This window comes from Mya arenaria, chromosome 13, assembly GCF_026914265.1.
Source record: "Mya arenaria isolate MELC-2E11 chromosome 13, ASM2691426v1".
Lineage (NCBI taxonomy): Eukaryota > Metazoa > Mollusca > Bivalvia > Myida > Myidae > Mya > Mya arenaria.
This window is the reverse complement of record NC_069134.1, coordinates 47,943,259-47,967,326: the sequence shown is the minus strand read 5'-3', so window position 1 is coordinate 47,967,326 and position 24,068 is coordinate 47,943,259. Positions and strand designations below refer to the sequence as shown.

The following is a 24,068-nucleotide window of genomic DNA, read 5'->3' as shown; positions in this document are numbered from 1 at the left end:
GTTCACACACAATATAAGACCTAATGCTGCCCGTCCTTGTTCACACACACTTTAAGACCCATTTCTGCCTGTCAATGTTCACACACACTATAAGACCCATTTCAACACTTCATTGTTCACAAACACTATAAGACCCATTGCTGCCCGTCATTGTTCACACACACCATAAAACCCTTTTTTGTCCGTCCTTGTTGACACACAATATAAGACCAAATGCTGCCCGACCTTGTTCACACACACTATAAGACCTTATGCTGCCCGACCTTGTTCACACACACTATAAGACCTATGGCTGCATAACCTTTTTCACACACACTATAAGACCTATTGCTGTCCGACCTTGTTCACACACTATAAGACCTTATGCTGCCCGACCTTGTTCACACACACTATAAGACCTGTTGCTGCCCGACCATGTTCACACACACTATAAGACCTTATGCTGCCCGTCATTGTTCACACACTATAAGACCTATTGCTGCCTGTCAATGTTCACACACACTATAAGACCCATTTCTGTCCGTCCTTGTTCACACACACTATAATTCCCATTTCTGCCTGTCATGGTTTAAATAAAACATATATAATGATATAATTTCGGATGGTGACATCATTTATTTATTGAAAACATTTGTTTTTTGTTCAGTCTAGGTGCCATGTCATTTGTTAAACATCCTAGTTACAATGTTCTAGAGAACGATAGAATGTGTCCTGCTAATAGAGGATGGTAAAACTGCCCGACAGGTGATGGATCCCAGTAAAAGACCACCCAGGAATGCCAGAGAGGTAATGTAAATTGGTTTAATTTCTTGCGGTTTTAATATTCTAGTTTTTTTTGTGATCAATTAGGTGTGAATATAAAAGTGATTAGTGATTAATTAGTGATAAGTGTTTAATACGGATGTTTGCCAACGATCCATCAATGGTGTGAACAATGTTAGACATTTGCTCCCTTTACACCAGAGTCTGCTGGAGTGGCCGCTTACAATTTTAGTCTGAGACATTATAAAAAAAACAGGAATCAACTTGGAATCAAGCTTTAGAATGCTAATGGATGAAAAAAGTGTTATTTACTACATTATTGATTTGCATGATCTGCAAGTGTGATGGGACTCCAAAGCCCCAAAATCTAGGAGTTTGGGCTAAAATGCTGGTCTCCTGTACTCTCTTTCTACAATATTGTTTCAACATGACTCAAGTTCTGTTGATTGAAGACTCCAGGATATGATCTTATTTTGTTTTTGTGTTAACACGTAATCATATTAAACATAGTTGGTGTGTACTTTTCAATTTGGCAATTATTTTAACATTTTAATGACATTTCTGATTTTATATCATACAAAAAATGTAGGGAGAAAAGACTCAATATTTCACAACTTACGAAGTAATGGTAAAATCTTTTATTGCTGCTTGACTGACGAGCATTAATACAGAGGAAGCAGAGCAAGACGAACTACATTATTTTATAAGAAGAAGGTTCATCTTGCTACGAGCCTTTGTCTTCCTGAGATACACTGATGTTTTCTTGTATCTAGGCATTTACCAAGCAAGGGGACCAGGTGTACTGCGCACCCACGTTCCGCTACTACTCCAGTAGCCAGGACAAGGCAAGGTTACTCACATCAAATGTCGAGGAGGACATTGCCTCTCTCACATTGGAGATAGCAGGTATGCGGCAGAAGATCGAACAACTACGTCAGACAAGGACACAGTTTGACACAGACATACAGGAGAACACAAACCTGGACAGAAAGACGTCCACACAGCTCATGAAGATACGGGAAGCCCAAAGAAAAGTCACCATGGTAGGTGGATTGTATTGTCAGTTATAAAAAATATGAAGTAATAACATTGAGCTTAGAAGTGCATTTTCATTCAAATTTGAATTAACAATAGACATAAAAAAAAATTCAAAACTCTTTTAAAGTCAACAATGTATTTAGAAACATTGTTAATAAAGTTTTAAGGCTAAATATTGTATGATGTGCTCAATAAAACAAGTATAGCTAAATCAGTTGTCTTAAATCTTGTTAGGATTTCTGCAGATCATATGCATATCTGTGAAACTTCAAAAGTGATACAGATTTGAATGTTAACAACAATAACGCTTACAACATTGGTTCTAGAAAAATCCTTACTAGTGAACACTTGTCCAAACTCTTCCTAGATCTTTGTCCATACTTTGAGAGAATACTTGTACTTTCAGGAAATCACAGAATTGAAGAACATAGAAGACCCAGCTCCTGTGGATGTGGCCACTTATGTAAGTACATGATATGTATGATTGAGAGTGGGGAAACAGATTCACGATGAATTGCAGGTCGGACAGAACTAGAGTTTTTGTGTGCTTTAATAACAGTTATGGATAAACATGCCTTTGATGAAATGTGAATTACTCATTGCAATATTTCAAGGCAAAAAAACTTGTGTCAAAATTTCACATTCATCTAGAAATTCAGTTTCAGAGTCTCGAAGGTTGATGTTAAAATTGATATAAATTTAAGGAGTATTTTTAGGGGGCGGGGGAGTGCGAGTAGGGAAATGTATCTGCTAAGGAAGTTGGTGTAATTGTATTGAAAATAATGTGAATACATCCAAGGGTATGCAGTTGCGGAACAAAATTTCTGGCCTGTAATGCTAGGCCTGAACTTTGTCATACATGCATGTGTTTGGTATATGAAGACAAAATATTGCATGCAAGTCCCACTACACTACCTGAAATGTCATACTTGTCACACTAACTGGTTTATTATTATGGAATGCTGCATATGCAGTAAAGTATAACTTTGTCATGCTCAGGGGGATTTTAAAATTACATGGCATATGTATTTAGTTCATAACAATAAACAACAGTGTTGTCCATTCTTTGGAGGTCAAAGGTCACACTCACAGGTTTATCATTATGGAATGGTGCAACAAGTACACACTAAGAGTTTGATTATTATAGAATGCTGCATCTGTGCACATAAACAGAGTATAGATGGTTGTGTAAGAGCAATAACCTTGTCATGCAGACAGATTTTAGAATTACTTGCACTGTGTTTGTTAGATAAAGACATGTGTCACGTGCACGACCTACCCCCCTATCTCAAAGGTCATGGTCTTACAGGTTTATCATTATGGAATACTGCATACTGTGAAATCATTTATATTCGTTGGCATGAAATTTCGTGGTTTGCCGAAAAAATACAATTTTGTGGGTACTTGAATTCGTGGTTTTTCATTTTTGAAAAAAAAAATCGAATATGCGATTGTCCTAGATCGTCTGCATAATCTCCACGCGTTGGCCCGTGATTTCTGTCTACTATGTCACATGGTTTATGACACTCACTAAAGTGGTACGAGATGCCAATTAGTGCATTAACCCATGTCAATTATCGATTTAATTTGGAATTATGGTCATAAAAGAAGATGTACCCTGATCATAAATATAGCTAGGGGAAGCCATTGAATATCAATTAAGAATTTTGCAAACTGTGAAAACAGTGAAAAGGTGCGTATATTTGAGTAAACAAGATAATTTCAAAATTTATTCACACGTTTTTTGTTTAATAAATATATTGAACACGTTGTTTTGTACTTTGTAAAGTTGGGTGCTCAGTAACCTCCAATGTGATCGATTAATTATTTCATTAAATAAATAAAATCGAGTACCGATACTCATCACGCACATCTTGTAAACCTGGAGATTTTCATTAACAGCACACGTTTAAACACGTGCTTCTGTCATTTGATTCATGAAAACATATTAAATTGATTTGGTTTATTATTTGTTAAAGGCAGATATAATATACTAACAAAACAATGATAGTAAAATATACAGTGAGACAGGTATTAACGCTGTATACTGCGACTTCTGTAACGAATAAACTAGTACGTACATAACATGGCAGTTAAAGGATCTATATTTCGTGGGATCTTAAATTTGTGGATCATCCTACCCCCGAAAACCACGAACATTAATGCCCCACGAACATTAATGATTTCACAGTATATGCAGTATGAGTTTAGTTAGTCATATCAAGGATTTTGGTCATGCAGAGAAATAATAAAATTGGCAGATGTGTTCAATACATCAAATTTTTGTTTGCTCTTCCTGAATGTAACCATATTATTAATTGCATAATCCATTTAACTGGATGGCAGTTTAGGGGTATATGTCATTTACTGTGACAGCTCTTTTTTGTATAATTATCTCATAAATTTTCCTTACTTGTTTAACTGTTTCAAAGGATACCAAAATATTTAAGTGTGCGCATGCATCCCAAAGTCTCATGTCTGTACATCAGATACCTTAAGAAGCTGACATTCTGTTGCTGCTGTAATCTGTCAAAACCATAAGAAAGTTTTTGATTGTAGGAGGAGGAGGTGGACATACTTGACAAACAGATTCAGGACAATGAGGCCCAGTTAGCAAATAAGACAATCTTGTATAGGGAACAGGAGGCCCAGCTTAAAGATCTGGAGAAAGTTTTCAAACAGATTGAACAGAGCATGAAGGAAAAGATTGGAATTGCCGATGTCATCAAGGTAGTGTAGAAATTATGATTTTACAGATTTCAATGTGTTTCATATTTTGCAACAAGGATAGGGTTTTTTTTATTTTTAGCTGGATTATTCGAAAAACAGGTTGGCTATACTACTCGCGTCGGCGTCCGGTTAAAGTTTTAGGGCAAGTTGGGATTTTCACTTATAAGTCCAATACCCTACATTCTATTGACTTAATAGTTCACGCAGTTGTTCAGGGCCATCACATAATGAGGTTAGATAACTCCATATTATTCTTTACACAGATTATGGCCCCTGATTGACTATGGAACCTAGGTTAAAGTTTTAGGGCAAGTTGGAATATTTATTTATAACTTCTATATCCTTTGTTCAATTGACTTAATACTTCACACAGTTGTTCAGGACCATCACACAATGAGGTTACATAACTCCATATTATCCTAAATACAAGTTATGGCCCCTGATTGACTTAGGTTAAAGTTTTAGGGCAGGTTAAAGTTTTAGGGCAAGTTGGGATTTTCACTTAAAACTCCAATACCATTCATTCAATTGACTTAATACTTCACACAGATGTTCAGAGCCATCACATAATGAGGTTAGATAACTCAATATTATCTTTTATACAAGTTATGGCCCCTGATTGACTATGGAACTTAGGTTAAAGTTTTAGGGCTGGTTGGGATATTGTTTAATAACTTCTATACCCTTCGTTCAATTGACCCAATACTTCACACAATTGTTCAGGACCATCACCCAATGAAGTTTCATAACTCCATATCCTTAATACAAGTTATGGCCCCTGATTGACTTACCGTAAATGACTGGGTATTAGACGCCCTTTTTTCCCTCAGATTTCGATGCAAAAAAATGCCTGCGTATGATACCCAGTAACAATTTTTTTAATTTTTTTCCTGAGGTCGATTTCAAGCCAAGAGTTTGTTTAGATTTATGTAGAAAGGGATGTTACTCGCGTCATATCAATCGAGTATATATGAGTTATAACGGCAGTTGAAGATCGGGATACGGTATATCGTAAGACATTTATAATTTAAACAAAAATATTTTTCGATTCAATATTATTTTGAATAATAAATTGAATTGAACAATAATTAAACTTGCATATATAAAAAAGCAAAGTTGGGCACTGTCAAAATATTTTTTGTCAGTTGTACAAGAAGGTGTCAAAAACTTGACTGCTGTTAACCTGTTTATCAATGGTCATTAACTTATTTATTACGCCTATAAGTGTAAAACCTTCATCAAGTTAATTAAAACACCATTTTATACATGCATTGAATTGAATAAACACATTCTATCGGCTTTAGATCAAAGAGTCACACTGTGTGACGTCACATAACTTAGAGTTATACCCACGAGGATCTTGTGGAGAGCATGGACATTGCTGTGCAGGATTAATGTATAACTGTACGATTATTTCTTCTTGCAGTCTATAAGTGTGGTACAAGTTTGAAAGTTTATTGGCAGATCGTTTTACAAACATGTCATGTTTATGTTTTCTTAATCCCTTGATTGCCCTTTTGTTTCCTTAATCCTCCAATAAATTTATCACACTTTCTTTTCAACAGGCAATAAATCGTTTAGGATGGGGTTGTAACTAACTACGTTGTCACAGTGGTGTATACAGTTAGGTAATCTAGCCAGGCATTGTAAAGATAAAAAACAATAATCTTTGTCTGTGAAACTTGGTAACTGTGAAAGTTGTGATTGATGTCCTTTGGGTGTCCGACAATTAGGTACGCAAAATAAATTATTTTGGAAAATAATTATGGGTGTCTGAACTCTTAGGTGAATTACGGTACTTTATTCTTTTCTGTAGGTGTTGACATTTTGAGAACAAACCTGTACAATATAAGGTTTTTGCATAACTTAACTTTTCATTCTCAACAGTTTATCATTGTATGGTTTTAAAGATAACCGTCGCCATTTTTTTTTTTGTCACTGTCAACAAACATGGTGGCCGAAAATGCCAAACGATTTGACATCTTTTCTATGCGTCTTTTAACCAAAAACGTAGATTAAAAGTTTTTTTCTTGGACTTTTAACAGATTTTTTTCCCTGGGTCCAATACCCCCTATCGTCTTATACCCAGTCATTTACGGTAGGTTAAAGTTTTAGGAAAGTAAAAGTTAAGGGCAAGTTGGGATTTTAATAAAAAAAACTTCTATACCGTTCATTTAATGTACTTAATAAAATTCAAAATTATTTACGACCATCTTACAACAAGAAACATAACTCCGTTTTAAGCCTAAATACAAATTATGGCCCTTGAATTTTTTATTTTTTTATTTCTTGGAAAGGCATATTTGTATATTCTTAACCACATTTTCATGATGGGAAATCAAGTTATTTGAATGACTTGCGTCATTGTTTGGGCGGGCTGGTGGGAGGGCAGCATCAAAGTCACCTTATGTATCAAATTATTTTAGTTAGGTTTGACATAAAGAGACCAAACTTGGTATTATTACATTGTTATTGTATTCGTACAGCGGCGTAGTCGAGCGCGCTGTCATACGACGGCTCTTGTTGAAAAAACAGTTTGAAATGAAAAGTATCTTTTTTGCAGAGTGATATTCCATGTTCATATTTAAATTTTGTCAGTAAAAATCTGTAAATTTCTAATATTCATGGGAAAACTATTCTCTGTAGGACATTTGTTTGACCTCTTAATCTGTTAGAAGCTTACTTTATGAAAATCTTTAAAAATATTGAACTGAGACTGGGATCCTCCTTTCTAATAGTTATACCTCTTCCTTATTAATAGTTATACTGTTTCCTTTCACTTCATTTGGTCATTAAACATAATTACTCCCACATTTCACATATTGAATATGAACTTGACCCTTTCCCCAACTGTTTTTCCCATAAGGAATATGAATTTAACCCATTCCCCAACTTTTTTCCGATATTGAATGTGAACTTTACCCATTCCCCAACTGTTTTTCTCACATTGAATGTGAACGTTACCCATTCCCCAACTGTTTTTCTCATATTGAATTTCAACTTCATTCCCTTTCATAACTGTGTTTCCTATATTAATATTATTTTTTTCTCACCCTTACTGAACTTAACCCGATCCCAAACAGTTTTTCCCTTCCTGAAAATAACCTTCCCCCACATTTCCCATCCAGGATGAGGTTGGCACCATTCTCAGTGAGGTGGAGACGTGCAAAGTGAACAAGAAACACTATGATACCAAACTCAAGGAGCTGGAACGTAGGATTAAAGACATCAATGACCGCATGGACAAATACCAGGCAGATATTGAGGTATTCTTTGAGTAATGGGGTATAAGTTGAGAAGTTGAGTAATTTGGTGAATGATATGTAATGTGGTAATAGTTGCTGTGGAAAGTCGTTGGCTCACCTCAGGGAAACAGAATGATGTCCGCATGTTATCATAAGTTTACTGAACAGTTTTGGAATAAGTGTGTCCTTTGGTTAGAGTGTGTGTTAGATTGCCAGTAGTGAAATTTTACAGCATGTAGGTATTACATTGATACTGGTATGCTGTTTCTTAACTAATGCATAAAATAACTGTTTATGCCAGGTGATTCAGGTGATGTGAAAATATTAGGAAACGGCGAATAATGTGAATAGATAAGGCGATTTGCATGCCATTTATACCACAGAGACTTGAATGTATGATGCAGATCCCAACAGCTGCGCCTGGCTTACTTTAAATAGTTGCCTGTGGCCTCAGCTGGGAAAAATCAGTTTTGATCCTGAAAATGAAATAATATATTATATGGGCTGCTTATCACGTCATGGAATACAATATAACTATTAATCATGATTTGTAGAAGATATTTCAACTTTCTATAAAATCCACTAGGGTTATATAATTGACAAGAGAAGAAACTCTCAAAAACACAATTCGTCATGAAAACGGTAAACATCCAGTTCAGACATGAATTTCATAGCTAATATACCAATCCCAAGCATATCACTGCATTCAGCGCAAAGAATAATCATTTTTACATCGAACTGACACAAAATTCTTACTGGTTATTCCAAATTGTAGCAGGAATCCGATTAGAAATATACACACTATTGCCATGATTTCGCCAAACACAGGTCTTTTCGACTAATTCTACTGCTCTAATGAGCGCCTGAAATGATCCCGATGACATGCAGCCCCTGAAATGATCCCGATGACATACAGACCCTGAAATGATCCCGGTGCCATGCAGACCCTGAAATGATCCCGATGACATGCAGACTCTGAAATGATCCCAATGACATGCAGCCCCTAAAATGATCCCGATGACATACAGCCCCTTAAATGATCCCGATGACATGCTGACCCTGAAATGATCCCGATGACATGCAGCCCCTTAAATGATCCTGGTGCCATGCAGCCCCTGAAATGATCCCGATGACATGCAGACCCTGAAATGGTCCCGATGACATGCAGATCCTGAAATGATCCCGATGACATGCAGCCCCTGAAATGATCCTGGTGCCATGCAGACCCTGAAATGATCCCGATGACATGCAGACCCTGAAATGATCCTGATGACATGCAGACGAAACGATCTAAAAGAATGCGTTTTTTATTTACTTTCACTTTTGAAGCATCCGGCTCATCTATACACTGCCAAGATTAATATAACATATTAAGCTAAGCCACTATGTTTCTTCTATTACAATTTTTCTAATAAAGAAAGTGGTAAAGAAGTCCACAAACTCTCCTCTATACTGATATAAAAATATACAATTTCAGTTACTATTTAACACATATACTGATATGGTTCAAATCAGTCTGTGTATGAAATATGAATTAAAACCTTCATTACAGTGTTAAATGTATTTTCCAAAGTCAATCAATTTCTTACCAACATTTATTTGATTGAAAACCAATAGATATAATCATTTTTAACAGTTTATACTATGCAATTATAGTAAAAAAAAAAACTTTTTGAAGCATAAAAATCTATGGACAACCTTCATAATGTGTTTATGCAGGCCTTTGCACTTGCTGGAAAACATGTATTATCTCTGTAAAGAATTATACTACACTGTAACCATAATGTAACACATTCAAAATATGATAAATGAAACGGAGTAAGTCAAGATTTATATTCATTAAGTTTATTTTTTTATTTTGCTTACAGGCAGACATTGAAAAAGCCAAAGAAATACATGAAGAGAGGATCAACACTCGACGATCCTCCAACAACATTGGCAATGAGATAGCGCAAATAGAGAAACAGATCAAAAATGAGGAAAAACAGTGAGTATTCAGTTAAAACTTATTTATTTTGCATTATGATTGTGGAACAAGTTTTTGCAACATTATATTGATCACTCTTGAAGTCACGATGTTATGCAAGAGTGTGATCTTTGATGTGGGTCAATAGAGGAAACACACTTGTCCAGCTTGGTGACAACAAACCAAACATTTTGTTTTTAATTACTGAGGAAAATGGTCTTCTCTGGATCTGTGAATCTAGATAGGTGATGTCAAAGGTCTAAATCCAATTATCAAAACCTATTTTAGGCGTGGAGATCCAGTGGAGATAACTCGGCAGTACAAGGAGAAGAAGGATGCCTTCATGAAGATACGGAAAGAGGTTCACCAGCTCAAAACATTCTGTGAGGTATGGCAGGTCTTTTTATTTTTTTAATCCTTCAAGATTACATATTAGTTTAAAATAATTCATTGGTATTGTCACTATATTCAGAAAAATTGTAGTCTGCAGTTTCTAAGGAAACAGGTACATGAGCAATGACTCAGAGGTTAAGATATCACTTTATGCCATTCACTCGTTTGTCACAAAGGCATGGTTTCCTAGAAATGAAATACATATAATTACATGTTTGTCTGAATGTCTATTAGAAAAGACCAGTTTTTCCTTCACAATTTTATACTGGACATATTTGGGATATTTCTGTATAATTGCTTTTCTGTATAATTGCGTTATGTGATTTGTCATTTTCAGAATATAAAGTCAGCACTGGTCTTACATAGTCTAAAGCTCTGGTTCTACTAATGTGTTGATACATTGCAGGGCTTCTAAAAACCAATGATTTGCCGGTCTTTACAGATTTTGACCTTGCCGAACTAATTTCAGTAACAGTATATGGATAAAAAAATTGGTGCGATTTTTTTTGTTTGTTCCAGAATGGTAAAAAGTCTGTAAAAAATGTAGAAAAACATGCAATAACTTTAGTCTGTGTTAATTGACTTCACTTTTTTTATTACATCAAAGAGATGTGGAAAATTTCTCATGTAAACAATTGTCACACTTTTGCTTAAAAGTGCCATTATCATAATAGGATGTCATTTTGAATTAGCATAGTCTTGATCTATTTTTATAGAATATCAACAGCGACAAGCTTGATTAACTGCAGATACTGACCACTGTGTCTGCAGCTTACATAATTTTACGAAGATATGATGAAAAACAATTGTCACCTTTTGTCGTAAATGGCCACAATGGTAATCGCCAGCAGGAATCCTTACTGTCATTAACTACACTTATAGTGTCATATCAACTTTTTGTGACCAAAACAATGAATTTTATCATCTGCCGCTTTCCGTGAATATCAGTCAGCTGAAGATTTATGATTGCAGCATTTCTTGTATGAAATATGAAATGCCCCATAAACACTGGACATTTCAAAAATCCAATTTTGGAACAGGCCATGGGGGGGGGGGGGGCTCAGGATCAACAGGCCCGTACCTATTAAATTTCAAAATTTTAGAAGCCCTGATATGGTCTAAATGAATTTTCAATTTTAACGTTTCAGACCACACCATTTTAGCTGCAGATCACTCCAGTTGTAGGGTGGTATTCAATATGCAACTTAAGTCAATAGTTTGGACATACGTCATTGAATTCATTCACTTATTTGGCTTTTTATTTATTCCTCACAATCCTACATGCTATTTCAATCTTAAATCCAATTTAGACCAATATTGAATGCCACCCATGGGACATGTTTTTACTGAATCTTTAAAATTATATGTATGAACGAACGTCTAATGTGAGAAAATATCCGGAATCCAATCAATTAGAAGGAATTGAAGTTGAGGTGTAAATATTTGTTTTTAACATTTATTACCCTAAAAGTATGAATACTGGATTTGAAATTCAAAGAGCAATCATATATGTACAGATGAGAAGATTGTGCCAATAATAAATAATAACAGAATGTTTGCATTTGAGAATGAGCCAATGATGGGGAGACGCTGACTGATATACATTGTGTCTTTTCAGAGACTGGACAATGCTGTTGGTCGGAGGCTTACCAGATATTCCGAGTTTAGAAGGTTGATTGCTTTGAGAACCAAGTTCTTTTTTGCCAGCTTTCTGAACAACAGGGCCTATACCGGGAAAATGACCTTCAATCATAAAGACGGATCTCTTGAAATGATAGTAAGTGAATGAAATCTATTCTGTGTATTCTGTATTTAATTTTTCACAGGAATTGGATAACGCCGTACACTGGAGATACAAAAGCTATGTGGAATTACGAAAACGGATAAGCGGCAGGTGCAGATTATGGGTGGCGGCTTTTCTCAACAGCAGGATGTACAGTGGCCGACTGATAATAAGTCATGCAGAAAAAACTGTAGAATTGATTGTAAGTGGTATATGCATGCTGTCATTGGCATGTGCTTTCGTTTGATAGTTTAGGTGCCATCTTACTGTCGTTTGATTGTTTCGATGCAATCTTACTGCATAGCCTTACTACAAAACTGTAGTTGAATTCAAAACCTGAAGGTTTTATGGAGAAAAAAAAGTAAAACTGATGTTAAGCTTCCCCTTCAGAAAGCCTAGCTGCCTTAATATTGCCTTGCCTTCTAGTAAAACTGATGTTTAGCTTCCTCTACCTTGCCTCATATTCAATCTGATGTTTAGCTTCCCCTGCAGAATGCTAGGATGACTTGTTACTGCCTTACCTTACTATTTTTATGCGCCCCTTTGAAGAAGAGGGGTATGTTGCTTGGCACATGTCGGTCGGTCTGTCTTATCCGAGTGATAATTCAACAATTCCTGGACGTATGGTCATCAAACTTCACATGAAGGTTGGGCCTGACCAGTAGATGACCCCTATTGTTTTTGGGGGACATCAGGCAAAGCTCAAGGTCACAATGACCTTGAATGGTAAAAGGTTGTCCGAATGATATCTTGACAATGCCTGTACCCATGGCCCTCATACTTGATTTGGAGGTTGGGCCTGACCAGAAGATGACCCCTAAAGTTTTTGTGGTAATCGGGCCATAGGTCAAGGTCACAGTGACCTTGAATGGTAAAAAGGTGTCCCTGTGAAAACTCGACAATGCCTGCACCCAATGCCCTCAAACTTTACTTGGAGATTGGGCCTGACGAGTAGATGACCCCTATTGTTTTTGGGGGTCATCGGGTCAAGGTCACAGTGACCTTGAATCATAAAAGGTTGTCCGAGTGACAACTCAACAATGCCTGCACCCATGGCCCTCAAACTTGACTTGGAGGTTGGGCCAGACCAGTAGATGACTCCTATTGTTTTAGGATGTCATCAGGCTAAAGGTCAAGGTCACAGTGACCTTGAATCATAAAAGGTTGTCCGAGTGACAGCTCAACAATGCCTGCACCCATGGCCCTCAAACTTGACTTTGAGGTTGGGTCTGACCAGAAGATGACCCCTATTGTTTTTGAGGGTCATCGGGCCAAAGGTCAAGGTCACAGTGACCTTGAATCATAAAAGGTTGTCCGAGTGACAACTCAACAATGCCTGCACCCATGGCCCTCAAACTTGACTTTGAGGTTGGGTCTGACCAGAAGATGACCCCTATTGTTTTTGAGGGTCATCGGGCCAAAGGTCAAGGTCACAGTGACCTTGAATCATAGAAGGTTGTCCGAGTGATAACTCAACAATGCCTGCACCCATGGCCCTCAAACTTGACTTGCAGGCTGAGCCTGACCAGTAGATGACCCCTATTGTTTTAAGGGGTCAAAGGTCAAGGTCATAGTGACCTTGAAAGCAAACTCGACAATTCCTGAACCTGAAGGTTGGGCCTGACCAGTAGATGACCCCTCTTGACTTTGGGGGTCATCAAGCCAAGGTCAAGGTCACAGTAACCTTTAACACAAAAAAGTTAACAAAACTTCTCCCAGTGATATCTCAACAATGCCTGAACCTATGATCATTTAACTTGACATGGAAGTTTGGCCTGACCAGTAAATGACCCTTTTTATGCCCCCCTTTGAAGAAGAGGGGTATATTGCTTTGCACATCGGTCGGTAGGTCGGTCGGTCCGTCGGTAGACCAAAGCTTGTCTGAGTGATAACTCAACAATTCCTTGACGTATGGACATCAAACTTGACATGAAGGTTGGGTCTTACCAGTAGATGAGCCCTATTGATTTAAGGGCTCATCGGGACAAAGGTCAAGGTCACAGTGACCTTGAATGGTAAAAGAATTTTAAAGCTTGTCCGAGTGATAAATCAACAATGCCTAGACCTATGATCATCCATTCATATGGAAGTTGGGCCTGACCAGTAGATGACCCCTAATGTTTTGGGGGGTCATCTGGCCAAAGGTCAAGGTCACAGTGACCTTGAATGGTTAAAGGTTGTCTGAGTGATAACTTTACAATGCCTGCATCCATGGCCCTCAAACTTTACTTGGAGGTTTGGCCTGACCAGTAGATGACCCCTATTATTTTTTTTTGGGGGGGGGGTCATCGGGCCAAAGGTCAAGGTCATAGTGACCTTGAATGGTAAAAGGTTGTCCATGTGATAACTTGACAATGCCTGCACCAATGGCCCTCAAACTTGACTTGGAGGTTGGGCCTGACCAGTACATGACTCCTATTTTTTCGGGGGGGGTCATCGGGCCAAAGGTCAAGGTCACAGTGACCTTGAATCATAAAAGGTTGTCCGAGTGATAACTCAACAATGCCTGCACCCATGGCCCTAAAACTGGACATGGCGCTTGGGCCTAACCAGTAGATGACCCCTATTGATATTAGCGGTCAATGGTCAAGGTCACAGTGACCTTGAAAGCAAACTCAACAATTCCTGGACCTTTGGTCATCAAACATGACATAAAGGTTGGGCCTGACCAGTAGATGACCCCTCTTGACTTTAGGGGTCATCGGGACAAGGTCACAGTAACCTTTAACGCAAAAAAGTCAACAAATCTTCTCCCAGTGATATCTCAACAATACCTGAATCTATGATCATCAAAGTTGAGATGGAAGTTGGGCCGGACCAGTAGGTGACCCTTATTGACTTAAGGAGTCATCGGGTCAAAGGTCAAGTTTACAGTGACCTTGAATGCAAAAATGTTTTGATTTATAACTCGACAATGCCTGCACCCATGGCCCTCAAACTTGACTTGGAGTTGCGTCTGAGCTGTAGTTGACCCCTTATGATTTTAGGGGTCATCAGGTCAAAGGTCAAGGTCACAGTGACCCTGAACGAAAAAAGCTTGTCTGTGTGATAACTTGTCAATGCCTCACCCATGGCCCTCAAACTTTACATTTAGATTTTTGGTGACCAGCTGCTGACTCCTTTGGATTTTGTGGTCATAGAGTCAAAGGTCATGATAGTAACACACTTTACTTCACACTTTAAACTGATGATTAGCTTCCTCTGCCTTGCCTTATAGTAAATCTGATGTCTAGCTTCCCCTGTAGAATACATGGATGCCTTGTTACTGCCTTACCTTATTATTAAACTGATATTTAGCTTCCTATGCCTTGCCTTATAGTAAATCTGATGTCTAGCTTCCCCTGTAGAATGCATGGATGCCTTGTTACTTGCTTACCTTATTATTAAACTGATGTTTAGCTTCCTCTGCCTTGCCTTATAGTAAATCTGATGGCTAGCTTTCCCTGCCTTGCCTTATAGTAACTCTGATGTTTAGCTTCCTCTGCCTTGCCTTATACTAAATCTGATGTCTAGCTTCCCCTGTAGAATGCATGGATGCCTTGTTACTTGCTTACCTTATTATTAAACTGATGTTTAGCTTCCTCTGCCTTGCCTTATAGCAAATCTGATGGCTAGCTTTCCCTGCCTTGCCTTATAGTAACTCTGATATTTAGCTTCCTTTGCAGAATGCTTAGATGCCTTGTTGCTGCCTTACCTTATCATTAAACTGATGTTTAGCTTCTCCTGCCTTGCCTTGTAATACATCTGATGTCTAGCTTCCCATGCAGAATGCACAGATGCCTTGTAGCTGCCTTGCCCTATTGTTAAACTGATGTTTAGCTTCCTCTGCCTTGCCTTATAGTAAATTTGATGTCTAGCTTCCCATGCAGAATGCACAGATGCCTTGTTACTGCCTTACCTTATTATCAATCTGATGTTTAGCTTCCTCTGCCTTGCCTTATAGTAAATCTGATGTTTAGCTTCCCATGCAGAATGCACAGATGCCTTGTTACTGCCTTACCTTATTATCAATCTGATGTTTAGCTTCCTCTGCCTTGCCTTATAGTAAATCTGATGTTTAGCTTCCCATGCAGAATGCACAGATGCCTTGTTACTGCCTTACCTTATTATTAAACTGATGTTTAGCTTCCTCTGCAGAATGCTTAGATGCCTTGTTATTGCTTTGCCTTATAGTTAAACTGATGTTTAGCTTCCCCTACATTGCCTTATAGTAAAACTGATGCATAGCTTCCCTTACATTGCCTTATAGTAAAACTGATGTTTAGCTTACCTCACCTTGCCTTATAGTTAAACTGATGCTTACCTTCCCCTACCTTGCCTTATAATAATACTGATGCTTAGCTTCCCCTACTATGCCTTATAGTAAAGTGACGCTTTCTCTGCCTTGCTTTATTATACCCCCACAAACGAAGTTTGAGGGGGTATATAGGAGTGAGCTTGTCGGTCGGTCTGTCGGTTTTCATGGTTTCCGGACGATAACTCATGAAAGGCTAGACAGATTTGAAAAAATTTTGGTACACAGGTGTAACATCAGAAGATACAGGTCAAGTTCGATATTGGGGCTGGTGGGGCCAAGGTCAAGGTCACTGTTACTAAAAATAGAAAAACGGTTTCCGGACGATAACTCATGAAAGGCTTGACAGATTTGAAATTTTTTTGGTACACAGGTGTAACATCAGAAGATACAGGCCAAGTTCGATATTGGGGCTGGTGGGGCCAAGGTCAAGTTCACGGTTACTAAAAAATAGAAAAACGGTTTCCGGACGATAACTCATGAAAGGCTTGACAGATTTGAACATTTTTTGGTACACAGGTGTAACATCAGAAGATACAGGTCAAGTTCGATATTGGGGCTGGTGGGGCCAAGGTCAAGGTCACTGTTACTAAAAATAGAAAAACGGTTTCCGGACAATAACTCATGAAAGGCTAAACAGATTTGAACAATTTTTGGTACACAGGTGTAACATCAGAAGATACAGATCAAGTTCGATATTGGGGCTGGTGGGGTCAAGGTCACTGTTACTAAAAATAGAAAAATGGTTTCCGGACGATAACTCATGAAAGGCTTGACAGATTTGAACATTTTTTGGTACACAGGTGTAACATCAGAAGTTACAGGTCAAGTTCGATAGATCCTTCAAAAACTAAATGAGCAAATATTTACCTTAAAAGTAATTGACACTTGGAAAGATGAACACACAAAACAAATCCAGCATGCTTCATTTGAACCAGATGCCAGTGGAATACCAGCAGAACTTAAGTATGGCATATTTGCCACAGTAGTGCTTACTACAAATATTGACCTGTCAGATGGACTTGTTAATTCGGCTACAGGAACAGTCCCGGGATTTATTCCCAGGTGGATAAGGATGCATTCAAGCCCAAATATGTACTTGTAAAATTTGATGATGATCATGTTGGAAGAAAAGCTCGTGAATGCTCTAGATGTCTTATTCCAGAAGAGATCAGCTAGAGCATCAGCTAGTTTTTCTTGTCAGCAGTGTAACTTCTAAATTACTCAACAGATTTAAATAAAACAATACATGCATGATAAAAGAAGATGCAGTGTGCAGTAACCTTGGAGTTATGGCCTCTTTTCAAAGGAATGGTTTGCCATTCCTGTGTCCAGGCGGCATTTGGGGGTATTCGTCACTCCTGTGACAGCTCTAGTTGTGTAGATTTTCCTGCAGATGTGTATGCTGTGAATCTGTAATGCACTCATTGTAGCAAATGTTTGTCATACAAGACTTGACTTGATTTTCTTTCTTTATGCGATTCAGATTTAAGACTTAAGAGCATTGCTAACCATCCCTCTTATCCATCTACAAACAGGTTCAGCCTAGCAAGAGTGCGAGTGGAGAGAGCACAAAAGATTTGCGTTCGTTGTCGGGAGGTGAACGATCCTTCTCAACTATCTGTTTTATCCTCGCGCTTTGGGGTGCCATGGACTCGCCATTCAGATGTCTTGATGAGTTTGATGTCTTCATGGTATGCCAGCTGTTATCTTTCTGATTATTTAGGTAGCTTTAAATAAAATGAAACATTGCTGATTATTAAACAGAGAAAGAGTTTGTGTCTTACTGGGATGGACCCTGGACCTCTATTTGTACAACCCGACACATTGTTGACACCATAGAAAACTTGTTTCCCTTGATGTTATTTTATTATAAAAAGGATAACATTTTTTTATGGCTAAAAACCTTTTTTCTTCTATTGTCATTTATTAAAACTGACCACAATGACAGCTAAAACTTTAGTAGATTTCTATTGCCTGGTTAAGATTCAAACTTATGCTCTGTTATATCTTTGTATACCACTGCACTGTTCAATGTGTTTCAAATATAAAACTAATAAAAAAAAAATTTTTTAGTACTTGATAAATTTTGTAATGGCATCTTGTGTCAATTTTCACCAGGACATGGTGAACCGTAGAATCGCCATGGAGATGTTGATGGGTACAGCCAAAGAGCAACAGGAGAGGCAGTTTATCTTCCTCTCACCACTCAAGATGTGGTAAGCTCATAAAGCTTTAAGTTCGTGCTTACAATGAAATGCTACAGAACAAGAATAGTTACACATACATTGTATGTTTTCATTAATTGACTCCCACCAATCCAGATGTGATTAACTCATACATTGTTGCAAGTGTAAGCATTAAAAAAATAGCTTAGTCTTAGAAAAAAATGTTAAGAGTTGTTACATGTTTGTTGTCACTAAATGACTCTCAGCTGCTTATAATCACATAAATGTGAAATAGAGGATAGTTGCTTCAGTGTAAGATAACACTTTGATATAGATTGAGCACCAAAATTTATATTTCACGAGGGATTCAACTATGAGCAAAATATATAATAGTGTTAACAAGGTGAGAATATTATTATTTTACACTGAAACCAAATCTTTCTCTTGGTATTTCATGCTTATAACTCCTGAAAAATGATAATAAATTGATTGGAAAATCATACCAATTTTAGCCCAATGACACGATTCAGGAAATGTTGTCATTGATACTTGTTTCCTGTACTGTGTGCATTAGTGTTTATTTTACTACCGTAAAGAGGCTAAAATGAGAAAAACAGTGAACATTACATATGGGTAATATTAGTGTTTCAACAATAAACAGTACTCCACTGATATTTATCAATTATCCGCTGAAAAACTTAAAAAAAGCATATTAGATTTAGTGTTACATTGTATTATTCAAATGAATATTTGGTTCCCTATGTTTTCAAAATTCTTTGAAATTGTTTTACTCTTGTCCTCCAGTCACCTGGGAATTAGCACCCAGAACATGCGGATATTTGAGATGCCGACACCAGAGAGAGGACAGCAGACTTTGGATGACTGAGCAGCCTATGTACTAGTGTTTGAAAATGTGTCATACCTGACTGGTATGAACTGTGCCACCTGACTGGTTTAGACTGTGCCAGCCATGGACAATGTGCTTTTGCTGTTTATTGTGTTCATAATATCTCGTGTGTTCAGCGTTGACATTGTTAATTATTTAAATTTCAACTATCTTTTCTTCTCCATTTTACATGATTTCATCAGCAATTTTATGTTTTTATTTTGTTTTATCACTGATGTTTTATTATTTGTCTGTACTCTTTTGTTGTTATAAGGAGGAGTCACGGTTTATATGGAACAATTGTTTGTTCAGTATACATTGTCATGTACACATCTTTAGTGCTCATGGATGGTTTTGCTTAATTAATTTTCATTTGGTATATTCATTTCAAGCAGTGCTATTTTAAGTATTCTTACAACACAGACATAAAACATTTATATAATGAACTTCTTCCATTGCTTTAAATTTTGAAATGTAGTAGGTATGGAATATACAAACTCTAAATTTTTAAAAAGGACTACATTTTATTATTATGAATATACTTCTAAATTTATATATGTTTTGCTCGTAAAAATATATGGGTATTTAAAAAAATATTATAAAAAGTAAAAAGGAATAAAAATCTGGCTATAATTTATCATCTCCTTATTAAGCAGTTGAACATTTAAAAGATATGTCTTTAAGCTGAGAGCAAAAACATGCTGATATTTTGTGTTAGATTGATCCAATTTGTCAAGTCATTTCCGTAGATAAGTGTTTGGTTACACAGTACAGTATTTGCATTATTGTTTGCAGTAGAATTCCATTGATGATTTTTACACAGAGTATGTGCTGGCATTCCATTCTGATGTATGACACTATGTCCATCAGGGGTTCTAAACTTCAGGAGTAATCCTGAAATCAGGATTGACAGCTTTTAACTTCAGCCTATTGTTCAGTTGTAAATATCATGTTTTTTTACAGACATTTGCATCAAATTCAGTAGGAAGTACCTTAAAGTTAATATAAATGACTTAGGAAACAATTCCACAAGGGGTCCAAGCCTCTTTACCAAGCTTTGGGCTTAAATCCCTCCTACTCAAACAGCCCTCGGCCATATTTCAGGAATAACAAATATTAGCTGTTAGAACCCCTTGGCTTTTTATTACAAAATGACAGGAATTCTTATTTGTTGAAGTTTTATTGTTTTAGCTTTAGTCTTAATTTTTACTGGTACTGAAAGCAATATGTACAGTATATTGTTTGTCTTTTTGACTGGCAATTTCAAGAACATGTACATTTAAAATGAATAAATGTAAATTTGTTATATTTGCAATCATGGTAAAGGGACTCACTCATGTTTTGGCACAATAGTTTTCCGGGGTAATGCATCTGAAAATACATCTATTATAATTGTTTGCTCTGGTTTTAATTAAGAGTGAACCAACACTGGTATAGTCAAGAATAATTAGAAAACTGATGGCTCAGCCATAGGGACTCGTGCATTTTTTTTTAATGTTTTAACATTTCTTAAATACCTTGAAAGCATTACATGATAATGTCAATCAACCTATCACGCTACAGCCTTTTACTGACTTCAAAGACAATATTTGAGCATAAATCAACAATTGTTGAATAGTTGAAGCTGCCATTATTTTAGTTTTACAAACTATGAGCAAGTCCCTTTAATGTATATTTGAATTGTATAACTGTAATGTAGATCATACATGCATTTGATAAATTGGACCTGTACAAGGAAGGAAACATGTTCTTTAAGTAAGTCCAAGTTCATACATGTCAAGCTACACCAAAGTCATATTTTGTTTGTCTGATTTGGTTATTTTCTGCACCCATATTTCAGAAAATGCTGAAAATGGGTTCAACTTTTGTTAAATGTTAACAACTATTTTCACTGAATCATGAATAAAAATAGTTTACAAATGTTGTATGTGTCAGATGGTTTTCAGAAAACTCCGAGAGATAGTTTGTAGTACATTATGGTGGTATTCCTTTAAAATTATATTTACAGTGGAGAATAAAGTTATAACTTTTGAGCACTTATCTATTGCAGCTCCTGTTTGTAATTTTTTTTAGCTCACGAGAGCACAAAGTGTTCAGTCGGTCAGGCGTCGATCAGTCAGTCAGTCAGTCAGTCTGTCTATCATCAATTGCTTAAAAAACTTCTCCTCTGAAGCTACCAGACCAATATCAATGAAACTTCACAGGAAGCTTCCTTGGGTGACCATCTTCAAAAATACAACAAGGGGTCACGATTGATCAACAACAACAACAACAACAAATTGGCCAAATTCCTATTTTGCTTTAAAAAAAACATCTCTAAAACTACCAGTCCAAATTTAATTAAACTTTACAGAAAGCTTCCTTAACAAGGGAATAGATTTTAAATTGTATTAAGTCTTCAACATACTCACTTAAAAGGAATTATTGTTCATTTTTTCGGTTCATAGATTCAAATAATTATTATTCACTTTATTCTTTAGAAGAAATTTCATTTTTACTTAATAATAAATTTAAAAATCAGACTTTTCCATTGAACTTCAAGTAGATTATTCTAAGCTACAATCTTATCTTCTGTGTGGAAAGTGAATATGCCTTTATGGATTTAAAGAAAATTTGATTTTGAACATGTGAAGGAAGTCGATGTTGAAATAGATGGAAGAAGCAATGATATTAGTGGAAGGTGCTGAATGTGTTCTGATATTTGATTATTAGAGCTTAAGGCAGTTTATTGACTTTATTGGCTGGTGCACTGTTTGTTGTTTGGTTATCTATACTAAAAACTCTTTCAGTGTGCAAGCAATTTAACATAGTTTTGTCAGTGTGCAGGCAATTGAACAAAGTCCTGTCAGTGTGCAGGCAACTGAAAAAAGTCCTGTCAGTGTGCAGGTATCTGTACCAAGTGCTGTCAGTGTGCAGTCAGTTATCAAGTCCTGTCAGTATGCAGGCAACTGAACAAAATCCTGTCAGTGTGCAGATATGAGAATCAAATTCTGTCCGTGTGCAGTCAATCATCAAGTCCTGTCAGTGTGCAGGCAACTGAACGAAATCCTGTCAGTGTGAAGTCAATCACCAAGTCCTGTCGGTGTGCAGGAAACTGTGACAAGTCCTGTCAGTGTGCAGGAAACTGTGACAAGTCCTGTCAGTGTGCAGGCAACTGTGACAAGTCCTGTCAGTGTGCAGGAAACTGTGACAAGTCCTGTCAGTGTGCAGGAAACTGTGACAAGTCCTGTCAGTGTGCAGGCAACTGTGACAAGTCCTTTCAGTGATTATCCAGGCAACATGTTTGATCAGTATCTTTTTCAATATTCTTTGAGAACAAATATCAAGCTATATTGATTACAAAGGTTAAACTCTTTTACTCAGGTGAGCAATTTAGGGCCAATATGGTCCTCTTGTTTTATTTTTCAATACACTCACTGCTCTAATTATTTTTCAACCTAAATTCTGACAAATGGGTGATGAATTTTGTGGCATTAGTAACAACAAAACACTTGCGGAACTACCCAGAAATATACCCTGAGTGACTACACAGAAATAAACCCTGTAATTACACTGAGAAACACCCTGTGTGATTACTCTGATATCCACCCTGTGTGACTACACTGATTAACACCCTGTGAGACTACACTGATATACACCCTGTGACTGCACTGATATACACCCTGTGACTTCACTGATATACACTCTGTTTGATTACTCGGATATCCTCCCTGTGTGACTACACTGATATACACCCTGTGAGACCACACTGGTATACACCCTGTGTGATTACACTGATATACACCCTGTCTTACTACACAGAAATACACCCTGTTAGACACACTGTGTGATTACTCTGATATACACACTGTGTGACTACTCTGATATACACACTGTGAGACCACACTGATATACACACTGAGACTACACTGATATACACACAGAGACTACATTGATATACACACTGAGACTACACTGGTATACACACTGACACTACTCAGATATACACACTGTGACTACTCTGATATGCACGCTGTGAAACTACACTGATATACACACTGAGACTACACTGATATACACACTGACACTACACTGATATACACACTGAGACCAAACTGATATACACACTGAGACCAAACTGATATACACACTGAGACTACACTGATATACACACTGAGACTACACTGACATACATGCTGTGTGACTACTCCGATACACACACTGTGAGACTACACTGATATACACACTGAGACTACACTGATATACACACTGAGACTACACTGATATACACACTGAGACTAGGCTGATATACACACTGATATACACACTGAGACTACACTGATATACACACTGTGTGACTACTCCGATACACACGCTGTGATACTACACTGATATACATACTTAGACTAGGCTGATATACACCCTGTGAGATTACAGAGAAATACACCCTGTGAGACTACACTGATATACACCCTGTGAGATTACAGAGAAATACACCCTGTGAGACTACACTGATATACACCCTGTGAGATTTCAGAGAAATACACCCTGTGAGACTACACTGATATACACCCTGTGAGATTACAGAAAAATACATCCTGTGACACTTCACTGTTATACACATTGTGTGGCTACACTGTTATACACATTGTCTGATTACTCTGATATACACACTGAGACTACACTGATATACACACAGAAACTACACTGATATACACACTGAGACTTCACTGATATACACACTGAGACTACACTGATATACACACTGAGACTACATTGATATACACACTGAGACTAGGTTGATATACACACTGAGACTACACT

General features: G+C 37.1%; 1 protein-coding gene across 2 annotated transcripts in view; it reads left to right on the top strand.

Annotated features, from left to right (window-relative positions):
* LOC128213538 (structural maintenance of chromosomes protein 6-like) overlaps positions 1-21,295 on the top strand; it is a 93,697-nt gene extending 72,402 nt beyond the window's left edge. The window contains exons 17-27 of one of the 2 annotated variants that reach the window (XM_052919327.1): positions 694-786; positions 1,536-1,805; positions 2,207-2,263; positions 4,360-4,530; positions 7,659-7,796; positions 9,644-9,762; positions 10,030-10,129; positions 11,961-12,119; positions 17,750-17,905; positions 18,333-18,430; positions 19,184-21,295. In XM_052919327.1, the coding sequence (XP_052775287.1) occupies positions 694-786; positions 1,536-1,805; positions 2,207-2,263; positions 4,360-4,530; positions 7,659-7,796; positions 9,644-9,762; positions 10,030-10,129; positions 11,961-12,119; positions 17,750-17,905; positions 18,333-18,430; positions 19,184-19,265 (1,443 nt within the window). In that variant the 3' untranslated portion in view covers positions 19,266-21,295. Of the gene's footprint in view, positions 1-693; positions 787-1,535; positions 1,806-2,206; positions 2,264-4,359; positions 4,531-7,658; positions 7,797-9,643; positions 9,763-10,029; positions 10,130-11,752; positions 11,912-11,960; positions 12,120-17,749; positions 17,906-18,332; positions 18,431-19,183 lie in introns of both variants that reach the window. The other variant, XM_052919326.1, reaches the window with a different exon arrangement.
* Positions 21,296-24,068: the final 2,773 nt, after the last annotated feature.